General features: G+C 46.7%; 1 protein-coding gene across 3 annotated transcripts in view; it reads left to right on the forward strand.

The window, feature by feature from the left end:
• Positions 1-273: 273 nt before the first annotated feature.
• Positions 274-23,710, forward strand: part of DTWD2 (DTW motif tRNA-uridine aminocarboxypropyltransferase 2) — a 224,190-nt gene continuing 200,753 nt past the window's right edge. Inside the window, exon 1 of one of the 3 annotated variants that reach the window (XM_075931968.1) lies at positions 274-706. In XM_075931968.1, coding sequence (XP_075788083.1) covers positions 555-706 — 152 coding nt within the window. In that variant the 5' untranslated portion in view covers positions 274-554. The remainder of the gene's footprint in view (positions 707-23,710) is intronic. The other 2 variants (XM_075931970.1, XM_075931969.1) reach the window with 2 other exon arrangements.

Here is a 23,710-nt window from a genome sequence, read left to right on the forward strand (position 1 = left end):
GTTGCATTTAAGAACTGCCTCTGGAGTCAAGACAGAGCTTTAAGCAGACCTCATGTTTGAAATCCAAGGACCCCAAGTCAGGAGGGGCTACTGCCTCCCCAGCCCCCATAAACGGCGCCCTTGCTGGTTCCGGACCCAGCGCAGCCACACGTGGAGTTAATCTGCAATCACAGCAGCAGCCCACCTGCCCGGGATACAGCGAGACAGTTTCACGCAAACTGCGCCGCCGCGGCTTCGGCGCCATAGGAAATGGGGCAGGCGCTCCGCTGCGCAGCCCCGCCGGGCCGTTCCCCTTCCTACGCTAACTGCGCCCGTGGGCCCGGGCAACCAGATTCCTTCCCCCGCCCACTAGGCGGGACTCGTGACCCTGCCCGGCCTTGTGATTGGTTGAACAGCTGGAGCGGGGGCCCATTGCCCTAGACACGCCCCCCACGCAACATGTGACGGGCTCGCGGCCTTCCCGGGGCCCCCTCCCGCGGCTCCTGAGCGCCACCTGGCGACCGCCTCCCGTATCGCACAGACTGGGGCAGCGGCCCTGCCCAGCCGGCGGCGGAATGGAGACGGCAGCGGCTGGGAGCGAGGAGTCGGGAGCTGCGGACGGGCCTGCGCGGGCAGCAGCGGGGCAGGAAGATGGCGGCGGCTGCGAGGGGCTGTGGGAGCTGCCCGTGGAGCGCTGCGCGAGGCGCGCCGAGTGCGAGCGCTGCAGGTGAGGAGCAGGGCGCGCGGGCTGCCGCAGCCGGGCAGCGGAGCTTGGCAGCTGCGCCCCCTGCTGCGGCGGCGGGGGAAGCGCCGCGCCAGGCCGCTGCCTGCGCCCCGCTCTGTTCACCCCGCGCACAGGAGCTGCCTTGGAGGGAGGCGGGGCCGCCGCTCGGTGCCGGGGCGCGGAGGCAGCGCGGGGTTCCCAGGCGTAGGTGTCTGGGCCTGGGCTCGCCCAGGGACCGGCCTCCAGCTGGTGGGGGCGCGGCTGTGCCCGAGGCTGCCCTTGGAAGTCCTGTCACCGCGCCTCCCTTTCCTTGGCTGCGACATGGGGGCGGAGATGCTGGTTCCCTGTCGAGTGCTCTGAGCGGTGCAGCTGGTCTCGTTGGGCTCCTTTACCGCCCACTTCGCCCCAGCGCCCCTTCCCGCGGTGGGGCTGCACTTGGCCGTGCTGTTGCCTTAGCCTTCCTCTGTAGGTGGGCGGGCAGGTCTAAGGACACGTCAGACAGCATCCGTCAGCATCCCAGGCAGAGGTTGAGCCCCAACTCCTACAAGTGCATCTGTAGTTGAAATGACACCAGTAGCGTTATCAATCCCGCCCAGGTTGCTATAGGCATGTAATAGTATACTCGATTAACCCATGAGCAAAAGCTTATAGGTTAATGCTGTAGGCTACACACATTTCCCTCCACCCACCCTTTGTCAGTAATCTTTTTCACAGGCTGGCCAGCAGCCCAGCTCAGGTCTGGCTCACACAGGGTCCAGAACCTAATTCTGCTGCGGCTCTGCCTTTAAAATGTATTAGGAGCCAGGCAGCCTGGTTCAGTTCCAGCTCATGCTGGGTTCAGGAGCTCAAACCCGCCTTAGGCAGGGGCTACTGCCACCTGGTTTTGCTGCCTCTTTCTCAGAGACAGTAGCACTGGGAAACAGGCAGCTGGTCCACAAAGGGAGCTGGTTTTTAAACTGGCTCCCCTCATCGACCTGCTCCTTCCTGACACCTTGCACTACTGCCTCTGATACAGCAGCTGCCATCCACACCCCTGTGGACTATAGAAGAGTCTACTAACTGATAAGAATTCATGAGGTTATTTGACTATTCAGTTAACCGATATTTAACATCCCTAGGCTGCTAACAAGCCAGGAAGCTCAATAACCAATATAGTACATGTGAATGTCAGTAAGGGGTTCGACAAAAGCTTCATCTAGTCCATGTGTGTCAATGGTGGCACCTTGAGCCCTGGTCCCTTTAAATAGCCAGCAGAGCACTCTCACTGTGAATTCTGGGTGGCTTTGAGGGTTCACATGGGATTGGGGGGCAGTATCTTGCACCATAGTTCTTGAGACACAGAGGCATGGGGTAACATGGCATGCTCATGGACTGGTCCTGCTCCTTCCAGGAGTGCAGAGCGCCTCCCCATACCTTGCCCAGGGTGTGGTAGTAAGGTGTTGGTTTCATTGTAATTAAATGTGGTTTTTGCATGCTTTAGTGAAAATACTCAATTGTTTATAGATGAGGCCATAGCTAAGAATCCCTACAGAAATAAAATACATAATAATTGAAATTTAAGCCATAAGTAGGACTAATCACTGTAGCTATCTGGCTTAAGATTCAGGGAGAGAACTTTGCATCAGTTTTCATTTAGAATACCATCTTCACAAACCAGGCTAGATATGTACTATATTTTTTAAATGAAATATATATATAAATCCAGATTGCATAGAGCCATGGTCACCAACCGGTAGATCACGATGTACTGGTCGATCGCAGAGGCTCTGAGGTCAGTCTTTAGCTCTTTCTGGACTGTGCACCTGTGCACAACTAATTTTGAATTGACACTCTTTGCAGAGCAGCTATTCATGGAGCAGCAACACAGGTGAGTAGCTGTAGTGGGATCTGTTGGGTCAGGAGGGCTGAAGCACCCCAGCCAGCTGGCTGTGACAGAGGAAGCTGCACCGTGCGCCAGCTGATAGGGCCACTTTGCCTCTGCTCCAGCCCTCGTGGAGCATCGTGCACCTTGGCTGAGTGCACTGGCCAGACAGCCGCCCCTCTTTGCTCCAACCCAGCTGCCCTGTGCTCAGTCAGGGGAGGCTGCGTGGCTCTCCTGTTGGCAGGGAAGCCCTTCCTCTTTGCTCCAGCCCAGCTGGAGGGAGGTGCACCTAGGCTGGAGCAAAGAGGAGTGGCTGCCTGGCCAGCTGGCTGTGGTGTTCAGCCCAGGTGCACCGTGCTCCATGTGGGCTGGAGCAGAGGGGAAGCCACCTGGTCAGCTGGTGGTGGTGGTCAGCAGAAGCAGAGGCTGTGCTGTGCACTAGCTGATGGGGTAGCTTCTCCTCTGCTCCAGCCCAGGTAAAGCGTGGTGCATATGGGCTGGAAACAATGGCCAGCTGACCAGGCAGCCGCTTCACTTTGCTCCAGCCCAGCTGTGCTTCACTCCAGCTGGGCTGGAGTAAAGAGGAGGGCTGCCTGGCCAGCTGGTCATGGTGTTCAGCCCAGGTGCACCCTTCTCTGCAGGAGCGGGGAGTCGGCCCAAGAGGAAGTGCCCGTTGGGGCTTCCTTGCTCCGTGGGGGAAGGTGGAAGGAGTCCTGGGAGGAGGTTGGTGCAGGGGACTCCCTGCTGCCACTGGCACCCTGTCCCCTGCTGCACAATCCTGCCCCCACCCCAGAGCCCTGTCCCTTGCCCCCCCCCCCCCCCGCCACCCTGTCCCCATGCCCCAGCACCCATTAACATCCTTTCCCAGTACCGTGTCCCCTGCTCCCACCAGCACAGTTGGGGCCACATTAGTGAGACTTGGGTTTTTTTTTTTTTTTTTTGCATCTCCCTTGTGTGGCCCCAACTGACTTTTCTGTGGGTCAGTGACCCCTGACTCAAAGTTTCCTGCCCTTCTCATAAATAAAGACAATGCTGAAACGTTTTGTGTTTGACATAGTCTTTTATTTAGAAATGAAGCCTGGCCAACAAACCCCCAATTGGGGCCAAGCCCCCATCTAGCCACAGCATCATAACACTCCTGTACCCCCCCCCCCCCCAGACCCTAGTTCAGAGCCTATCATGCACTGGACTCCCCTGCCCCTCACATACCCCAAACCAAATTCCTTTACCCTCACAGCCACAAGCCTGTGGCTTGCTCTTTTGGTAACCTCTATATTCCTCATTCCACGGGGACTAAGGGGGCTGCCAAAAGAAGGGTTTTTTCTGACAATTAGTCCAGTCTATAAGGCTAAATGTTGGAAAAACTTCTTCCTACAGAAGAATTGGGGGGAAAAGAAGTGGCACTGTAGAGTGTATAAGGGATAGCAAGTGATAGTGAGGAGGAGAATAGAGAGGGTGGGGCTTCAAGGAAGGAGTGGAGTTTTGGGGTGAGGGGTGGGGCAGTAGATCTTCGCTTGTTCTGAGATTTTAAAAGTGATCTTGAGTGTAAAAAGGTTGGAGATCACTGGCATGGAATATATTAATAATAGATATGGCCCATGGCAGTGGATATGACAAATCATTATGATCTGATTAAAATATTATTATTATTATAAAAACACTGTTCTAGGCTAGTGCATTATTGGTTGGTTGTACGTTCTTTTGGTGCTCGTTCACAAACTGTTTTTCTAGTACCCACACATTTTGTTGAAGTGTTTGGATTAGGGCGCTATCAAGCCTGTTATTGGCTTCAAATATAACTCAATTGAAAACATGAATGCCTTGTACATTTAAAAAATGCTTATGGTGGTTCTGGTTGAATATATCAAAGGATGATGTAATTTGCATCTACTATTCAATTAGTCAATAAGGACACCTCTGCCTTTGAAATGTAGTAAGAGCTGTGCTGACTTTTGCTACATTTCAAAGGCAGAAGCGCCACCAGGCGCGCAGGGCCTGGGAGGACTCAAACAGTTCCCTGCTGGCCCCTCGCTCTCTGCTTTTGAAATGTACAAGAGCCCCAGGAGAGCTCTTGTACATTTCAAAAGCAAAGCACTGCTGGGAGTGCAGGGCCAGCAGGGGACTGCTTACATCCCTAAGTAAATGATCAATTAAACTAGAATAGTGGAGTAGCAGGGATCATGGATGCCTAGTTAATACAGTGGGAAGTGGCATGTCTTGCCATCCCTCTGCCAGTTTTAGTCCAGTGAGCAGCCAGACAACTGTAATTGACTTGAGTGATGCTCTCTAAAGCCTGTCCTTTTAAAAAAAAATACAGGTTAACTGTTTTGTATTAATACAGAGTGATTGCTGTCAATGAGACTAACAAGTGTCACAATACATTTTTAATGGAACTAACTTTGCTAGTTCTAACAAAATTGAAAGTGACATCTATTGATTCTCAACCCCCTTAGTTTCATCAACTTGGAAATAATTTAACAGTTAGATGTGATTTCTCACATTTTTTGAGTTTTGGTGATTGCTAAGGTAGCAATTGCTTTGTTGTTTTATAAAGATTTCTTCTGCAAATTTAATCAACCTGCTTAGCAACAGAAGTTTGTCATTATTTTTTAAAATGTAATTAGGAAATAGACACCAAATGTAATTTCTTTGTCATTCTTGATAGCTATAATAAAAGCAGCAAATAATATGTCCTTTTGAAATGTATAAATAATACTTTATATCTGATTAATACAAATGAGCTATGCAGATATTCTAGAAATAGAATCTTTGAGCAACATTAGGATTAGGAAATGGTGATCTTATGTAGACCAGGGCATCTCTTGTTCCCTAAATATTGTATGCTGCTTTAATAATAATAATAATAATAAAAAAAACGCTGGAGGGAGGAGCTGTTAATCATATAAAAGAGGCTGCTATAAAGCAAAACATAACAATTTGTTGGCACAGATCCTAGTTAAAGGTCTATATATGCTATGTGCACAGTTCTTTCATAGACTCCAAAGGGAATTGTTCATGTGAAATTTTTGCAGGATCATGTCCTATGATTTTAATCCAAAATAATCTTAAATTATCTGGAATATCATCTGTAATAGATCTGTGTTAAGTGTGTTACTCATGTGTGCTTCTGAATTGAGGTCTAGCAGTCTGTGAATGCATTGCTAGGTGTCTTTGTATGTTTGCTGGACTAGGAATAATAGTTCTTGCTGTTGTGAAAAAAATCATTTTAACACATCCATTACTACTTTTTATAATTATTAGACTGTATGTTATGAGAAAACATTTATACTGAAAGGATGGCTGTTGTAAGAAAAGATTAGTTAAGATTTAGCAATTTGTGGTATGATCACTGCAACTGAATATACAAGTTTTGATATACTGTACTTTATTCATGTGTTTGGTGAAGGCTCTTAATTTATGTGAAAATAATGGACACATTGGTAAAGAAAATAATACACAATACTTCTGTGTGCTACATCGCTTGTGAAGAATGTAGTCTGCGCAGTAATATTGTAATGGAAATGACATAATCTGCAAGTTGTTTCATGTAGAACAAAAGTGTGAAGAGGCAGCCCACTTTTCTTGAGCACAAGAATGGCTGTAGTTTCCTGATGGCACATTATGGAACCATATAAAAGAATTAACGTAAATGTGAATTTTAACCAACTTGCTTTGATCCTTTCATTTCTGTGTTCTTAAAATGTGAGATGTAGGTACGCATCCTAACTGCTGTAAAGTCACAGCAATTCTGCCATTATTGAAAGTATTACTTCTGCATCAGTGCTTCCAATTTTTAGTACTTTTTCTGTTTGTGCAACCGCTGGCATAGAGACTCTTCTGTGGTTCATAATTCTTAAATAAATGACTTACTAGCCTGTAGAGTGTAACATTTTAAAAAATGTCTTGCATGCTTCCTTAGCATTATATTCTCATTGAAAATATTATAAAACAAATAGATACAGAATGACTAGCAGTTGTCTTTGAGCCACTTTAGCTCCGAGGAAGCTTTATTGCAGCAAAAATAAGAAAACAAAATAATTAATTTTATAACTGTTTCAACATGGTCATATTTTTTGTTAAATTGCTTTCATGATTGCAGCTAAATGTTGAAAATGCGTTTTCCAGATGCTTACTAGAGCTGCCAAATGTCAGACATGATATTTGTTTGATTCATATGTCAATTTCAGTAGTTACAAAAATGTTCAGTAGTCTTTAAAAAGGCAAAGTAGATTTTGAGCAGCTCAGAGAAACATTGAGCAATCAGGTTGTCACAGAGGCTGATCAGGTTGTCAGAGGTGTGGGGAGCCATCCGGCCCTACACTTCCATCCACTACCAGATGTGACTCACAGCCATTAGGGGAGAACAGAAGGTTTATGGATTCACAGGGATAGAGCGTAGAACAGACTTGTTAGCATAGGAACCAGAAGCAGCCAGTACAGCCCATCCTGAGGAGAGGGGGCCCCATGGCCCCTTTCTTGCATTCTAAGAGAGCCTAGATTAACTGTTACTCAGCAGCCTATCCCAGCCCTGCAGGCAGCCCTGCCTCCCCTTTGTCCAGCTTCCCTGGGCAAAAGGGTGGCACCTGTCACACACCCCTCCTAGGCTCAGGTTACCATGAGGATGGGCCATTTTGAATGTGCTGGCCTCAGCATCCTTCCTCATTGAGTTGCACCCAGAATTCCAATCTTCTTCTAGATAGTTGTGTAGTGCCCAGGAAAACTGAGGCACACGTGTACACACGGAAGTTACTACAAAACAGTATATGACAGGAGAAATCACATGCAGCACAAGTGAGCTGAGTGAATAAAATCCCTACTTTGTCACATCTCTCCCCCCTTCAAAACTGAACTGAGCAGGGTCACTTAGCCACAGGAAGTTCAGGCCCCTATCTTCACATCAGAGCATCAGCCACGATTTCACACTGTCCTCAACACAGACCACTTCAGTGTTGTAGTCCTTAGAGAGCAGAATTCATCTCAGCAACTTGGTGTTGGGTCCTGTCAGTTGTGGTACAACTGAGGCGCACGAGCACACACAGAGAAATTACTACAAAACAGTACAGGACAGTAGATATCATACGCAACACAAGAAGTGAACAGAGTGACTACGATCCCCCACTTCATCAACAGGGTATAACAGAAATAGAAAGATTTGTTTATTAGAATTTTAACAATCTCTGGAGCAGCCAACAATAAATTTGAATCAGATTGTGGCAGTAGTTTCTTCCCCACATCAGGGAGGTGAAGATTTGCATTGCCCTATTGGGAAATGGGAATCACTGTGCCATGATGTGTACTGGAGTCCCTATGAGGGGCAAATGTATCCCTTTCTCTGTGTAGAGTAAGCTCTGAGGGCTGGAACAGAGGAGAGAGTAGGTATGTATCCTGCCTCCTTCCATGTGGTGGCCAGTACTCCAGGTGGTGATGATAAGGAGGGACACTCTCTCTTAGCATCTAAAGCTTTAGCTATGATCCAAGATTGGAAAGAGACTCTTCTTTTTCTTTTTTAAGATAGAAGAATCTACTTTTTGTTTGTTTGTTTGAAGATGGCTTTGGTAACTTTACATCCATGTTTGGGCATTTTGATAGGTCTCCCTTGGTATCTCAGAATAAGCTAGGGTTCTGCAAAGTCAGTCATTTGTACTCTGAAGGTGATCACATAACCATACCACTGCTGTCATCCCTTGCTAACATAATAAATGACAAATATAATTTTGCTATGACTGATGTTTTTACCTTGTGACTTTTTGTGTGTGTATGCACCACAGGGCCACTCTTCAGCCCTTGCAAAATCTTCAGATTGTACTGAAGCTAGGCTTTACAGCCAGTAGAAGGCTTTAGACAAAAGGGGAAAAATATGCTTGAGTATTTTTATTACAGTGTTACACTCTTCCTCATCATAGTAGGAACCATCTGCACAGTAATGGTCAAGAATCCAATAGACATACCTAGTTGCAGCTGGTGGGATTTGGATGATTCTATATATTTAAAATAAGACCAATATTTTTAATATATTTGAACTTTTAATATTGATATTAAGACACACTTGCATATTGTAGTAAAATAAAGGCAGAGTTGTGTTCTGCAGCAGTTACACTAGAAAGCACATTCAACTAAATTCTAATAAACCTCCTCTTTTGTGGGGTAAATACACATCAAAATCTAATAACTCACGAGAGGACTCTATAATGTGTCATTCCTGGGCCTCAATGCACTAGCAGTGGGAAGGAGAGTTATGCATAATAGAAGAGTTCAACTTGGCAAATTTGTAGACTATTAACAAGATGTTGGCACACCTGAGGTCTGCAGATGGAGCACAAACTAATTGTGTGATATGTTACGCTGGTGACAATAATAAAATGAAGAAGTATTTAATGGTAGCATTACTGAGCCAGCTTTCCAATTCCCTTCAGATGTCATTGGTCAATGTCCATCTTGTGCTTGTTACAGTAGTTCTCCAATGGATGTAGCTCAAAAGGTCAGTTCTGTGGCAACCAGACTAATCCACACATAAGCAGCTGAAAAAGAGGATGCATGTTTGGCTGATTTTTCTTCATACGGTGGATGGGATGGACTTAACAGCATGCATGGAATTAAGATCCTAATGCTTTGTTCCTGTGATTGGCTCAGTGTAGATAGGTAAAAAAGTCTATCTGGCTCTAGTTACAGCAGTGGTCTCCAACCTTTTTACACCCAAGATCACTTTTTAAATGACAGACCAAGCCAAGATCTACCGCCCCGCCCCTTCCTTGAAGCCCTGCCCTCTCTATTCTCCTCCTCTCCATCACTTGCTATCCCCAATCCTTATACTGCTGCTTATTTTTAATTATTATTATTATTATTATTATTCTGTAGGAAGAGGTTTGTCCAACATTTGGCCTGTCTACACTGGACCAAATGTCAGAAAAAAACCCTTCTTTTGGAAGCCACCTTATTCCTTGTGGAAAGAGGAATATAGGGGTGACCAAAAGAGCCTGTTTGCTCTTCCACTAAAAAAGCGGAAGAACAAACGCAACCCCGTGCTCCCTCCGGACTGACCGCAGGGCAGCTGGGCTGGAGCGAAGACAAGCGGCTACCTGGCCAGCTGGCCATGGTGCTCAGCCAGGGTGCCACCAAGCTCCCTGTGATCAGGCGCAGAGGGGAAGCTGCCCAATCAGCTGGAGCGCGGTTCAGCCTCCTCTGGGCTGAACGCCACAGCCAGCAGGCCAGGCAGCTTCTCCTCTGCGCCAGCCCATGTGGAGCGTGATGCACCCTGGCTGAGCGCCATGGCCAGCTGGCCGGGCAGCTGCTTCTCTTCCCTCCAGCCCGGCTGCCCTGCGCTCAGCCCAGGGAGGCTGCGCCTAGCTCCAGCTGTGAAAGCCACAGTCAGCTGGCTGCGGTGTTTCAGCCCTCCTGACCTCCCAGCTCCCACCATTCCTCGCAGCTACTTACCTGTGTTGTTGCTCAGTGAGTAGCTGCTCCTCAAATGAGGAAATCTAATGTAAATGAACTGCGCAGGTGCGCAGTTCAGAGAGGGCTCAAGAGTTACTCTTAGAGCCCCTGAGATCTACTGGTAGCTCACGATCTACTGGTTGGTGACCACGAAGTTACAGGAATCAAACCATGGTGAATTATCTTAGAACAGTGGTCTCCAACCTTTTTACACCCAAAATCACTTTTTAAATCTCAGAACAAGCAAAGATCTACCGCCCCATCCTTCCTCCAAGAACCCACTCCTTCCTTGAAGCCCCGCCCTCTCTATTATCCTTCTCTCCATCACTTGCTATCCCCAGCCCTTATACACTCTACACTGCCACTTTTTTTCCAATTCTTATGTAGGAAGAGGTTTTTCCAACATTTGGCCTGTCTACACTGGACCAAATGTCAGAAAAAAACCCTTCTTTTGGAAGCCACCTTATTCCTTGTGGAAAGAGGACTATAGGGGTGACCAAAAGAGCATGTTTGCTCTTCTACTAGAAAAACAGAAGAACAAACACATTCCTGGATGCGGAAGTGTTTTTCCGGGATATCTCTGGAATCCTGGAAAAACTCCTGCAGCTTAGATGTACCCTCACTGGGTTGAGACAGGATATGTGGGCTCTGGGGTGGGAATGAGGGATTTGGGTGTTGGAAGGGGTGAGACACAAGCTCTGGGAGGAGATTTGGATGCAGGAGGAGGTGGAGAAGGAGATGTTGGCTCGGGGAGGGGGCTCCAGGCTGGGGAGTGTTGGGGTCAGATGGAGGATTACGGTACTAAGCAAGCCACAGGCTCGTGGCTGTGAGGGTAAAGTAATTTGGGTTGGGGTATGTGAGGGGCAGGGGGTTCCAGTGCATGATAGGCTCTGAGCTGAGGTCTGGGGGGGTGCAGGAGTGTTATAATGCTGTGGCCAGATGGGGGCTTGGCTCCAATTGGGGGTTTGTTGTCCAGGCTTCATTTTTAAATAAAAGTCTATGTCAAACACAAAAAGTTTCTGCATTGTCTTTATTTATGAGAAGGGCAGGGAACTTTTTTGAGTCAGGGGTCACAGACACACAGAAAAGTCAGTTGGGGCCACACAAGGGAGATGCAAAAAAAAGAAGAAAACCCCTAAGCCTCACTAATGTGGCCCCAACTGTGCTGGTGGGCTCAGGGGACATGGTACTAGGGGAAGGGTGCTGGGGCAGGGAACAGAATACTGGGGTGGGGGCAGGGTTGTGCAGCAGGGGACAGGGTGCCAGGGGCAGGGAGGGGACAGGGTTGTATAGCAGGGGACAGGGTACCAGTGGTAGCAGGGGACAGGGTGCTGGGGTGGGGGCAGGGTTCTGCAGCAGGGGACAGGGTGCCAGTGGGGCAGGGAGTCCCCTGCACCTGCTTCCTCCCAGGACTCCTGCCCCTGCAGAGGAGAGAAGCCCCCGGCCATGCCTCCTCCGGGGCCAACTCCCCTTCCTGCAGAGGAGGGAAGCCCCAGCGTGCACCCCCTTTGTGGACCCCCCTTCAAGTTCTGGCATGCCACAGATCTGAGGGAGGGGAGTAGCTGGCGCACTTCCGGAACCCCCGGAAGTGGTGTGCAGCTTCAGGACTTCTATCCACCCCGCAGGAAGCCAGTACTACATCCATTTTCCCTGGAGGTAGGTAGTGGGGATTCTTGGAGTGGGAGGAAATGGAGGGGGGCCCCAACGCCTCGCGATTGACTGGTCGAGCCCTCACGATCAACCAGTTGGTGACCATGGTCTTAGAGGCACCACAGTTAAATTTGAGTTTCATTTTCCACATTAAGCAGCCTAAGAATAACATACAACCTTAGCATGATTATTACTCACATTCTACCATGACAGTAAAAGAGCAAACTTTAGTTTGCCTTATAAAATCACTTTCAACATAAGCGTACTTCTAAAAAAAAATATGGATTTGAAAGTCCTTTTAGGAAATTTTCCAACAGACTCATGCTTGTTGTGGATCTGGTTTTCTTTTTATATTTAAGGATCCGAACACCTCAGTTCACACATACTACATGTATATAAAAATAACATAATTAAGTAACTTGCACTTTTTTTTTTTAAAGTAAAGTTTCCCTCAGTAATGCTGAGGGAGGAGGTGGCAGCAAGGCAGGCCCATGGCTCAGTTTGGGATGGCCCGTTACATTGAGCGCTGGCTGGAGTGCTCAGTGCCTCACTGTTGGTGGAACCGAGGCAAGTTTGGAGCACTGCAGAGAGGAGGGGAAAGCCCAGCCCATCCGTAGCCTGCGCTGTCAGCAGATGCAGCATGGAAAAGCCCTTGGGCAGCGGCCGCACCACAAAGGGCTCTTTGTGCGCCGCCCGCTTTCCTCACAGGTGAAGCCAAAGAGAAGGGAACCCTGCAGGCAGCATGGTCCACACTGGGGTGGCATGGGGGTCGTGAGTGCAGTGGCGGGACGCAGTGAGCTCTCCGCTCGCCCTGCTGGCGGCTTCCTCGCTCCTGCACCTCTGTGCAGTAGGTGAGAGGCCCTGGCCCCACTGTTGTGCTTCCCCCCCCCCCCCCCCCCCCCCGATGCAGGTTGGTCACAATCATTATCCACTGTCTGGGAGCTGCCTGGATGGGATGCTGCTATGGGGGGAGATGTTGGGTGCAGGGTAGGTGTGCAAACCCCCCCCCTTGTGGCCAGAGAGGGTCAAGTGAGGGGTGCTGGGGAGTCTAGACATGGGGAGGATTGAGGGGGGCAGAGGGTGTGGGATGGTGCTGGGATCAAGCATGAAAAGGGGCTGGCATGGTGCAGGGGGTGGGGAGTGGAGTAGGGAGTGGGTAGGCATGGGATGGGGCTGACAGGGTTTAGCAAGTGGGGCACGCTGCAGGGCTCAGGCACTGGGAGGGGCAGGGAATTGAGCAGTTGGGGGACGCAGCAGGGGCCAGGTATGGGGAGGGGTCCCCCTGCCTGCTGCGCCCTGATAGCCTGTGCTTGTGCCCAGCCTCTACAACACCTCCCTGTCCACTGCACTCCACTTACCCCTCCACGTGTCCGCCCCAGCCCATGCAATGCCTCCTGCCTGCTGCGCCGTCTTTCCCTTCCTGTACCCACCCCAGTCCCTGCAGAACACCTGGTCTGTCGCACCCAGACAGCCTTGCACTGTGCCTAGCCCATTTAGCTCCCCCTGCCCTCTGCCCCTCTCCAACCCCTCTCCATGCCTAGCCCCTGCAGGACCCTCTGATTGCACTATCCCCTACCTTTCTCTGAGCCTGGGCCCTGCGGAGCCCCCCCAACTTGCTGCACCCTGCCAGCCCTACCCCTTGCCTGCCTGGTCCCTGCTACACTCCCTGCCCCCTGCTTTGTGCCATCCCTCCTCGTGCCCGGCCTCAGCAGTACCCCATGCCCTCTAACTTCTCCCCATGCCCAGCCTCTGCTGCACCCCCCCACTCACCTCTATCTGGCCACGGAAGTAGGAGGGGGGTGGGCTTTGCACTGCTCCCAACATCCTCCCCTCAGTAGCATCCCGCCTGGGCAGCTGCCAGCCAGTGAATAACAATTGTGCCCAACCTGCATCAGGAAAGCACAATGGTGGTGCCAGAGCCTCTTAGCTACTGCACATAGGGGCAGGAGCGAGGAAGCCACCAGTAGGGTAAGTGGGGAGCTCGCTACATCCCACCACTGTGCTTGTGGCCCCTGGGCCACCCTGGTGCAGACCATGCTGCCTGTGGGGCTCCCTCCTCTTTGGCTTTGCCTGTGAGGAAGGCAGGCAGCACACAGAGCCCTTTGTGGCGAGGCCACTGCTCTGCGCCAAGGACTTTTCCATGCTGCACCTGCTGACAGTGCAGGCTGCTGCAGGCCAGGCTTTCCCCTCCTCTCTGTAGTGCTGCAAGCTCCCTCAACTTCCCCAGCAGCAGGGTGCCGTGCATTCCAGTCAGCACTCACTGTAATGGGCCGTCCTGAACTGAGCCAGGCACCCGTCTCGCCTCTCCTCCCCCAGCATTGCAGTGTCATGGGGAAATCTCTCTCTCTCTCACCTACCTGCTCCTGCAGCCTGTTAACGCTCATGACGTGATGATATCATTCTGTTGTCCAGCGAGAGAAACTTTTTTATATATATATATATAGAGAGAGATAGTTAGCTTTGGAAGCAATCTTCTCAAGGGATGCTGTAATGGATGTAGAGTCAGCTCAGCCAGTCCAGATATCTGTCTCTGCTTCCTGTATGACAAAGATTGAAGAACACAATCTTTGAATTTATGGAACCGTCCCTCTTCCCAGAACAATTTGTGAGTGAGAGAAACTTTTTGATTAGCGAGAGCAGTCCCATTAAGACCATGATGTAGCAGACTGATAGCAATGTGTGGGATATTTTGTCTGTGTTTTCAGAAAGTTGAAGTCCTTGCTTTGTGTACGCTTCAGGAAGTTAAGAATTTGATACATTCCTCTTTTTAGAAATTAACCCTCATTTTTGAAGGTGTAACACTAGCAATTGTCCAAGTGGATGCCTCCGAGGATGCTAATTAGCTAGATTGGTGACCTACATATGAGAGGTGTTTGGAACAAGTTCAGGGATTAATTTCTGTCCCACTTAATGAATGTTTAGTAGCCTTATTCGAGACAAATTCAGATCTCAAATCAGTTCTCACATGAAATTCACCACTGTGTTTTCTTGTAGATTGTAAACTCTTCATGACAAGGTTTAGCACAGTGATGTCCTGGTCTTCATTAAGTTTTCTAGTGAGAGCTTCTGCCTCAAGGACTAATTGACTTAGCATATATATATTTGCAAGAGTAGAAAGCATTGTGTTTACTTGCTTTGCATATGCACTGGGAATGAGGAAAGGGAAGAATTGGAAAACAGACCTAAACATAATTGAATCGTCTAAAAAGAACTCATGACTTTTGGGGTCTGACTTATTAATTTTGAGCTTAGAGGATTGACTGTATTATATAGACAAAGTACACAGTTCATCTAGATAGTGAGGAATTTTTGTATGAACCGGAGAATGCCAAAAGCTAGTTTGAACCAGGGTTGTCTTAGCTTAGCTAGTACTGATTCATTATTTTGACTTTAAAAGTGTGAGATGATCCTAAGCTTTGTTTTCATGTAAATCAAGATCATTATAGCACCAAGAGAAAAGTATTACGTTTGTTCTGCAAGATTTCTGTCCTTTTGTAAAAAGCAAAAAAAGTTTATTCTTTGAAGTAATTAATTCATAATTCATGAAGGAAAGCCTATTTGCCTTAGAGAATCAATGCTTTGACTAATCATATGTTAGACAGTGGAAGTAGACTTCTGCCTGGCAGGAGGGATTTTTTTTCTTTTTCCTAATTAAGTCCCAAATGAGAAGAGCCATTTTACAAATTCTTATCAGTGCTTTGCAGTATTTTTATAAGTAACCTTTTGGAGGAAAAGAGGAGTGATTACCCACAGGTCTTATTCTGTAATCTTGGTCTTTCCTAACATAGAAAACATACTTTGTGATATTACTTTACATTCATCTTCCTTTCTTTATTGATGTTTCTATTTAATAATCCACTCCATTTTTTCTGCTATAATATCTAAATCTTAATTTTCTCAAGTATGTGTTATTTTCAAGTCCTTCAGTTGCCAGATGTTAAGATCATTGTAATATTCTTTTTATTTGTGTATTTCTTGGCATATATATTAGTGTTCACTCTGAAAAAGATGACAGGAGTGCTGTACATTAGAGTGAATCCAGGAACAAAACCATTGATTGCTTCAGCTTTGTTCTGCTCACCAATTTTAATTCCTGTTAGATGAGTGCAGTCAGTCTCTCTTCTGTTGACAATGACTGTTTTTTTCCAGATTGTCCTTTTTTTCGTCTGTCAGAAGGTAACACTTCCCTTGTCTGATTCCTTCCAACATCAGTAGTTATTAATGGATGAACAACATACATGTTATGTATGCTGCTTTTGCTCTTATTTTTGGTCAATTGTCCTTCAACTGCCATGGAACCACTGTCATTTTATTTGCTTTGTAGATTGTGTCTATGCTACTTTCCCTTAAAATTCGCTGTTTCTGCAAGTTGAACCTCCCTAGTCTGGCATCCCCAAGTCCTGACCAATGCTGAACAAGAACATTTGTTGAATCACGGGAGGTCAATATTGTTTTGCAGCATTGCCAACACTTCCACCACTTACTGGGTTCTTAAAAGACATTTTAGGGGTATATTAGAACTAAATAACAGCACGGAACACTGAGAGCCAGGACTAGTGGTGGTAAACAAACTTTATGGGACTGCAGGAAACTTGGTCATACCAAGTGATTATAAGTGGATATCTGGCTAACTAAAATCATACTGGACCATGGATGTTGCTGGCTCTGACTAGGGAGGTTCAACTTATGCCACCAGGATAGCTCTGTCCAGCAAATTGTGGGAACTAGATCCTGAGCTCCCATATTTTTTTTCCTCCATTACATAGCTTTTGAGCCGTTTTTCAAAATGCCCAAAGTCTCTCTTGTGGCCTTCTGTTCTCTCCCCTGGACTAACAGATCTAGCACAGCTAAGTTGAGTACTGGTGTTTCTTTTAAAGACAGGGTGCACAACTTTTCTGTATTTTCAGAACTGCAGTGACTATCACTTCAGATTAGTGGTGGTGCTATAATGAAGCAGCTGAGACAACTGAGGGAGAGACGGAATGGATTATGCAGCTTGCAGCTGGGATGATCAGCAGTGGCTTCAGAACTTTGGGATGCCAAATTCCTGGATCTTATTCCCTCTAGTGCAGTGATAACAGAACTAGATCTACTTTGGACAATAAAAAAGCAGGTGGCAATTGTACCCTGGAAGTTTGCAACTGGAGACTGCTGTTGGTCAGTGGGTAGTCAGTTCAGGCTTACGGGTGCTTGTCATTGAGGATTGCAAGGCCATTAAGTGTGTCTGCTGCATAGATTGTGAATCTGGGAAATGTGCAGCAAATGATGGAGAGATCTGAAAAAAATGGATTCCCAAACTGTCATGGAGCAATAGGTTGCATAATAAGATTCTTCTTCCATGCTCACCTGGTGTCGGAGTACCTAAACAGGAAAGGTACTTTTCCATTGCTATGCAAGCACTAGTAGATCACTGGGATGTTTCACTAACTCTGCTGGTCAGGGAAAGTGCTTGATGTGTACAAGTTTATGAATACAGGATTTTCCCAAAATACGTTCTTCCTGGACTGGCATACTCACATTAATGGGGCTAGAAATAGTAGTGATTTGGGGGGAGTGCCTACTCTTTGCTTGCCTGGATCATGAAACTACATGACATCTGGACAGCACCAAGGAAAGATTTAACTACTATCTGAAAAGGTGCAGGATAACCATTGAATATATGTTTTGTAGATTGAAAGAACTCTAGCAATGCTCCATGACCATTCTGGATTTCAGTGAGGCAAATATTCCTATTATTGCTGCTTGTTAAATACAGGAATGAAAGTCACTTAAATTTCTTATGGGTACTGTTCTGTCACAACCTTCCCACCCCTTGAGGGGGCCTTCGGTTGGAGGGAGGTTGTGATATAGCAGAACCTGTAAGAAATGTAAGTGTAAGGGGCTCGGGACAGAGGGCTGGGTTGTGTGGGGGTGCAGGAATCAGTGTTTGGATGTGTGAGGGGCTCAGAGCAGGAGACTGGGGGGTGCCAGAGACAGGGCAGGGGTATTTGAGGAGGAGCTCAGGATTGGGGGCTGAGTGTTTGTGGGGGCTCAGAGCAGGAGGGTATGGGGATTCAGGAGTCAGAACTGGAAGGTATGGAGGTGAAGGGTGCCATGTGGGGAGGCTGCACCCATGCAATCAAGGTCACTGTTGCCTTTCCTGCTTCCTGTGACTAGGGAGCAAGGGAAGTGCAGAGCCTAGTGTGTTCTTCTCACCCTGGCACAGAAGGAATGCAGCAAGCTCTGCACATTCCTCTCACTCCCTGGCTATTTCTAGACCCTAAAGGTTTAGCAATAAAAGTGTTGTTGACATGTAAAAGTTGCCAAAAGTGAAAAACAGTTTTTCTGCCTCTCTTTGTCAACATTTCATGGCCACATTGCTAGCACCCTGAAGATAGAGTAAAACAATGTGGGTAAGCACCCTACAGTGCTGTTTTGTGGGAAGGCTGAGATGACCCTTGTGCTTCTTGGGATTCCCTTGCAGCTCTGTGAGCTCTCCATGCTAAGGAATGTCAAAGCAGCTCTGCAGTCTCTCCAGGCCTCTCCCTGCAGCAGCAGCACAGAACAGGAGCTTTCCAGTAATTTATTGCCCAAATGGAATGGCTCACTCAGATTTCAGCGGTTTCATGCTTACACACGGGGCCTGAGCTCAGGTGGCTTGCTTTTAAGCCATGTCCCCGTGAGCACCAGCTCCCACCTGCCCTCATGCTGCTTCCTCTGATACAGCAGTATGTGTGTTGGGGGGTATGTAATCATGAAAATTAACGGATGAGCTGAAGCTCATCGGTTAAGAGTGTCCATGGGTACACGTTAACAACGCTGCAGTCGACTTACCTTCCATTTTTTGGGAGTGTCCCAACAGTGGGAGGTTGATGGGAGAAACTCTCCTATTGACTTCCTTTCATGAGGAGTACTATAGTCAACGGGGTGGCAAGGGGGGTACTCTCAGCATTCAGTTTAATGGGTCTTTACTAAATCAAACCCTGGAAGATTGATTGCTGGAATGTCAGTCCTTTGATAAGTGGAGATGTGGGCACAACTCTTTTTCTGTGCTGTGTGGCTTTAAGACACTTTTGTCTTTGCTGTATACTGAGGTGGTACAGCGCTCTGCATCAGGGCTGCTCCAATTTGAGGCTTGTCAACATACTATTTTGATTCTAATTTATCAGTTTGAAACCTGTATGGTTGAAGTGATGCAACTCCATGTGACACAGTTTTATGTTGTTCCACAAGTGCATATATGAGTATACGGCACCTTTATATAGAATCATAGAATAGAATCATAAAGCTGGAAGAGACCTCAGGAGGTCATCAGGTCCAGCCCCCTGCCCAAGGCAGGATTAATCCCAACTAAATGAACCCAGCCAGGGCTTTGTCAAGCCAAGACTTAAACATCTGTAGGGATGGAGATTCCACCACCTCCCTAGGTAACCCATTCCAGTGCTTCACCTCCCTCCTAGTGAAATAGTTTTTCCTAATATCCAGCCTAGACCTCCCCCACTGTAACTTGAGACCATTGTTCCTTGTTCTGCCATCCGTCACTGCTGTGAACAGCCTCTCTTCATCCTCTTTGGAACCTCCCTTCAGGAAGCTGAAGGCTGCTATCAAAACCCCCGTCACTCTTCTCTTCTGCAGACTACACAAACCCAAATCCCTCAGTCTCTCCTCATAGGTCATGCGCTCCAGCCCCCTAATCATTTTGGTCGCCCTCCACTAGACCCTCTCCAATGAGTCCACATCTTTTCTATAGTGGGGGCCCCTGTCAGCCGACGGTCAGGGCAGTGTGTGTGTGTATGTTTCCGAGAAAAGGTTTAACGTCCGTGCCTTTACTGCTAGGACCGGGGTCCCATCGCAGAGGGTGGCCAGCAGGCCAACAGACGCCCCGTTATATAGGAAGAGCTTATTACACCTTAGATTTTAGCTGCTAGAACACGGGGTTCCTTCGCAGAGGGCAGCCTTGGGGAAAGGCTGAAAGGTGCCCCAGTGGATTGTGCCACCTGGGTGTGACACAAATCCAAACGCCCAAGCTCTCCCTATATCTGTCCCTTTATGACCGGCTGAAGTTCTTTTAAATTGTGCTTGGTTCTGTTACAGCAACTGAAGGAGTCAGGTTAAAGCTTAAACAGTTACAGGTTTATTGAGGAAGCTTATAAATCATATGGTTGCAATGGCTATTCTATTTCTTAACTATTAGCAAAATATAGGTCTTAAAAATGGTTACAAAGAAGATAAAGATAGAAAAATAGAAATAATGGTACCAAGTAACAGCTTACTCTTTCTATGTGTACACTTAAGACAGAGGACCACATCCAGGTACCATTTTTACCCCCTTCTGTGCCTCTCGACTCCAGCATGTCAGGCCAGGGCCGGTCCCTCAATTCCTAGGAAAGACGAAAATACGAGGTGGGCGTCCCCATAGAACCTCGGGAGGTCAAACACCTAACCTGACCAGCAGGTAGAGGGTAGAATGACACTCAAAGTGAGTGTATGCTGGGCCCATCTTTTATACTCATGGGGTCACGTATTTCTCTTTCTTATCTGTCATGCCAATTGATGCTGGTCTGTCTGCTGTGAGACCAGTTCTTACAAGGGAGTTGTGAACTTAATTTACACTTGTAAGAGAGATTTGAGATGATTAAATTGGAAGTACAGGACATTGTTTTCTCAGTGGGAAATTCCCCTTCCAGGGACTGTGTGTGTTCGAATCAACATAGGTGCCAGCCGCAGCCTCGAGGCCAGCTTATTGACTTAGCTGCTCTCTATCCACATATCTGTGTTTCAGCTTCTCAGGATCAGATGAGCCAGCATAGACTATGCTGATATTATTGCTCCTTCTCTGCCCTGTGCTTCAGAGAGGCAAATAAGATGGATGATATGGGGTTAGTCTGTCTGGCCACAGCCCCAGAATATATCGTTATTTGTAGTTGCACTAGAATTTGTACTGAATTATCTAATTTGGTTTAAAAAAATTATATTTCTAACTAAAAAAGTTATTGGTACGAAAATGGTGTGTATAGCAGGCATACAGTCTGCTTCCTTTAGTCCCCTGTAACTTCTGTGAGAAGCTGAAGTGCAGTGAACTTTAGCCAAGCTGCTTCTGTATCCTTGGCAAACAGACCACACACCTGTTATGCCAAGCGTTCCCAAGCATATGGGAACAAACAAAATCCTGCTAGGGTTACCAGACGATTTCAAAAAGATACTGGACATACTTGAACTCAGATTGGGGGGGAGGGTGGGGGATCTGCTGGAGGGAAGCAGGGCTGGCTGGGAGGGGATTGGAGGGGAGTGGGACTGGCTGGGAGGGCGTCAGGGGGGAGCGGGGCTGGCTGGGATAGATCGTGGGGGGAGGGAACTGGCCAGCAGAAAGCAGGGCTCGCCGGGAGGGGGTTAGGGGAAGCAGGGCTGGCCAGCGGGGAAGCAGGGGCGGGAACCAGCAGGTAGGGAGCGGAGCTGGCCTAGGTGCATACAGATCCCGGGGTGCTGCCCGTCCCGTGCACGGTCCCGGTGGGTTGCATGGGCGAATCTGATCCTAGTGATTCCATCTCACCCCACCCCCGGCCATTCCCACCCACCTCCTCTTTACTGTGTAGTTGCATACTGCCTGGCTGGTAAACACGCTCACATACTGTGCGCATGTCCACCAGCCAGGCAGTACGCAACTACTACTTACTGGTACTCATGATGATAATAATAAAACTTACTTAATTAGAAAATACTGGATATTTATTTGTCCAGTATTTTCTTAATTTGTTTCCTGGACATAAAGCTCAACTACCAGACTGCCCAGTTCAAAACCGGACACCTGGCAACCCTAAACCCTGCCTCTTTCTACACTGACTAGGAACCTCATTACCTAGGGTAGAATATTCAGAGAGCGCTCATAATTTCCTTTAAGGCCTTTTAACACTGCTGGGTGATAGGCATAAATAAGAATCAGGCTTTGTTAATTATTTTGCCTGAGTGACCCTAACCATACTTATTTAGGATACCACATTTGCTTCTACAGTTGTGTAAGTTCTTTCCAACCATTCTTCTGTTTGTTTTCAAATAGCTGAATCATTGGCTAGGTATGATGAATCTGAGTACTATTGTATAGAACAGTGTTTTTTAAACCGGTGTGCCGCAAGGCAGTGGGAGGTGTGCTGCGGAGAACAACAATTAAAAATGGCTGCCCTTAAAGGGGCAGGCGACCTTTTTTCTCCCAATAACTTCCCTCGACCCTTCCCCCCACACACCTTGCATCACAGCAAGCCTGCTGTAGTAATATTTATAAAGAAAATATTCTTAGATATCTGGAAGATCCTCTCTCTTGATCCATTAGCCCCACTTCCTTTGATCTGGATACCACATATCTTTCAGATGCTATGGTACTCTGAAAAGGAAATAGGGTTACATAGCAATATGAGTTGGCAAGCTCTGTGTGGTATCATTTGAAGAGGGATCCAGTTGGGAGAAATGTACCATGAGTTTAAATAATATGGTGCAACTTCATTAAAATTAATTGAACTGTGCCAGTTTACACCATTGGTTATTGTGGAGGTATTATTATTAAACTTGGTATTCTTATTCTCAAAATAATGTTTACCGGATGCAGGTCAGCGGGAAGTTTTCTTTATTGTTCCGTAGAGGGATAGATGTATTATGGCTACTGTCATGCCATAATTTTCAAGTTGTTGACATTTTAAGGGTCATGATTACTTCTGTGGAAAACCATAAAGAATATCAGTGCATATTTATGTACTGAAGTTTGTTAGAAGAAATGATGGGAAGCTTGGAGAGTTCAGCAAATTAGTAGACATTGGAATGAAGTCTCTTTTCTGCTTGGAAGTGAGTATGGTTTTTAAAATGACAGTAAACTTTTCTGACTAGTGTGAAGGGATTTCAATAAGCTTTGAACAGTTGATATGATTTATATTGGTAAAAATTGGATTATAAATATCAGGCTAAATCTAGGATAATCAGTGTCATATTGATTATCTTCTTTAGCCTGTGATGATAATAGTACCTGTACTTGTTAATTATTCAGACGCCTTTGTTCCTTTAGTGTATATTAAAATTAATGAATTCTGTTAGTAACTTGGAATATTAGTTTAGATTCACAGGAAATCGCAGCAACCGGAGTATTGCGTATCTTTGCTGAACTAAGTTTCTAAGGCATTCATTCACTTTTGTTATTTATAGTTTGATTAGAGTTTAGCTTGAATTGTGACCTTTTTAGGCCATTCATTCTGTGCCTACTCAATTTGGCAAATACCTGTTTTGATCTGCTGGCATTAAAAAAAAAAATCAGGCCATTGGATGGCACACTGGCAAGTAACAACACAACAGAAGGCCAGGACTGCAACAGTGACTAATCTTATTAATTAAAGTAATGTCAGTACCCTTTGATCAGCTTCTCCTGTAATTACATCAAATGTAACCTTGCCCTGGGGAGTCTAGTTTATTGAGAGAGAGATCCAGAAAGGATATTTCAATGGAGATTAAATTTGAGAGAGATGTTCATAAGAAATGGCTCTCTCAAAAGAATCACTGTTGAATTTATAAATGTAATGCTAGCAAAACATAAATATGACATCTATTTTTGTTTAATGTTATGATAATATAGTAAAAACAAATCAGAAGTCTATATCTATATACTCAAATGTCAATCTTTGTTTAATTGCAAATTATTTCTAGGTTTTTTTTGTAACACATAGATAAAGAGCAAATGTTCTTTAGAATGTACAAGCTACAGTGTCCATTGTTCAGACCTTAGAGGAGATTTCTTCAATTAAGAGCTAACTGATTGAAGAATAGAGGCATCTTTAAGAAGACACCTGGGACACTTCATCTGTTTGCTTGGGTTCAGGCAACTTCATTATGGAACTGATACTAGAATATTGTAGCCACTTCTCTTGTCAACATTTAAAAAGGATGTTGGAAAACTGGAGATAGTGCGGACAAGAGTCATCAAGATGATGGGAGGGATGAAGAAAGTTCCTGACAGTGAGAGAATTAGAGGTCAGTCTGTGTATTTTATCAAAGAAAATTATTTAATCTATCAGAGAGGCATAAAAAACTCCGGTGCCTGGAAGCCCAAGTCA

Source organism: Pelodiscus sinensis, chromosome 6 (genome assembly GCF_049634645.1).
Source record: "Pelodiscus sinensis isolate JC-2024 chromosome 6, ASM4963464v1, whole genome shotgun sequence".
Lineage (NCBI taxonomy): Eukaryota > Metazoa > Chordata > Testudines > Trionychidae > Pelodiscus > Pelodiscus sinensis.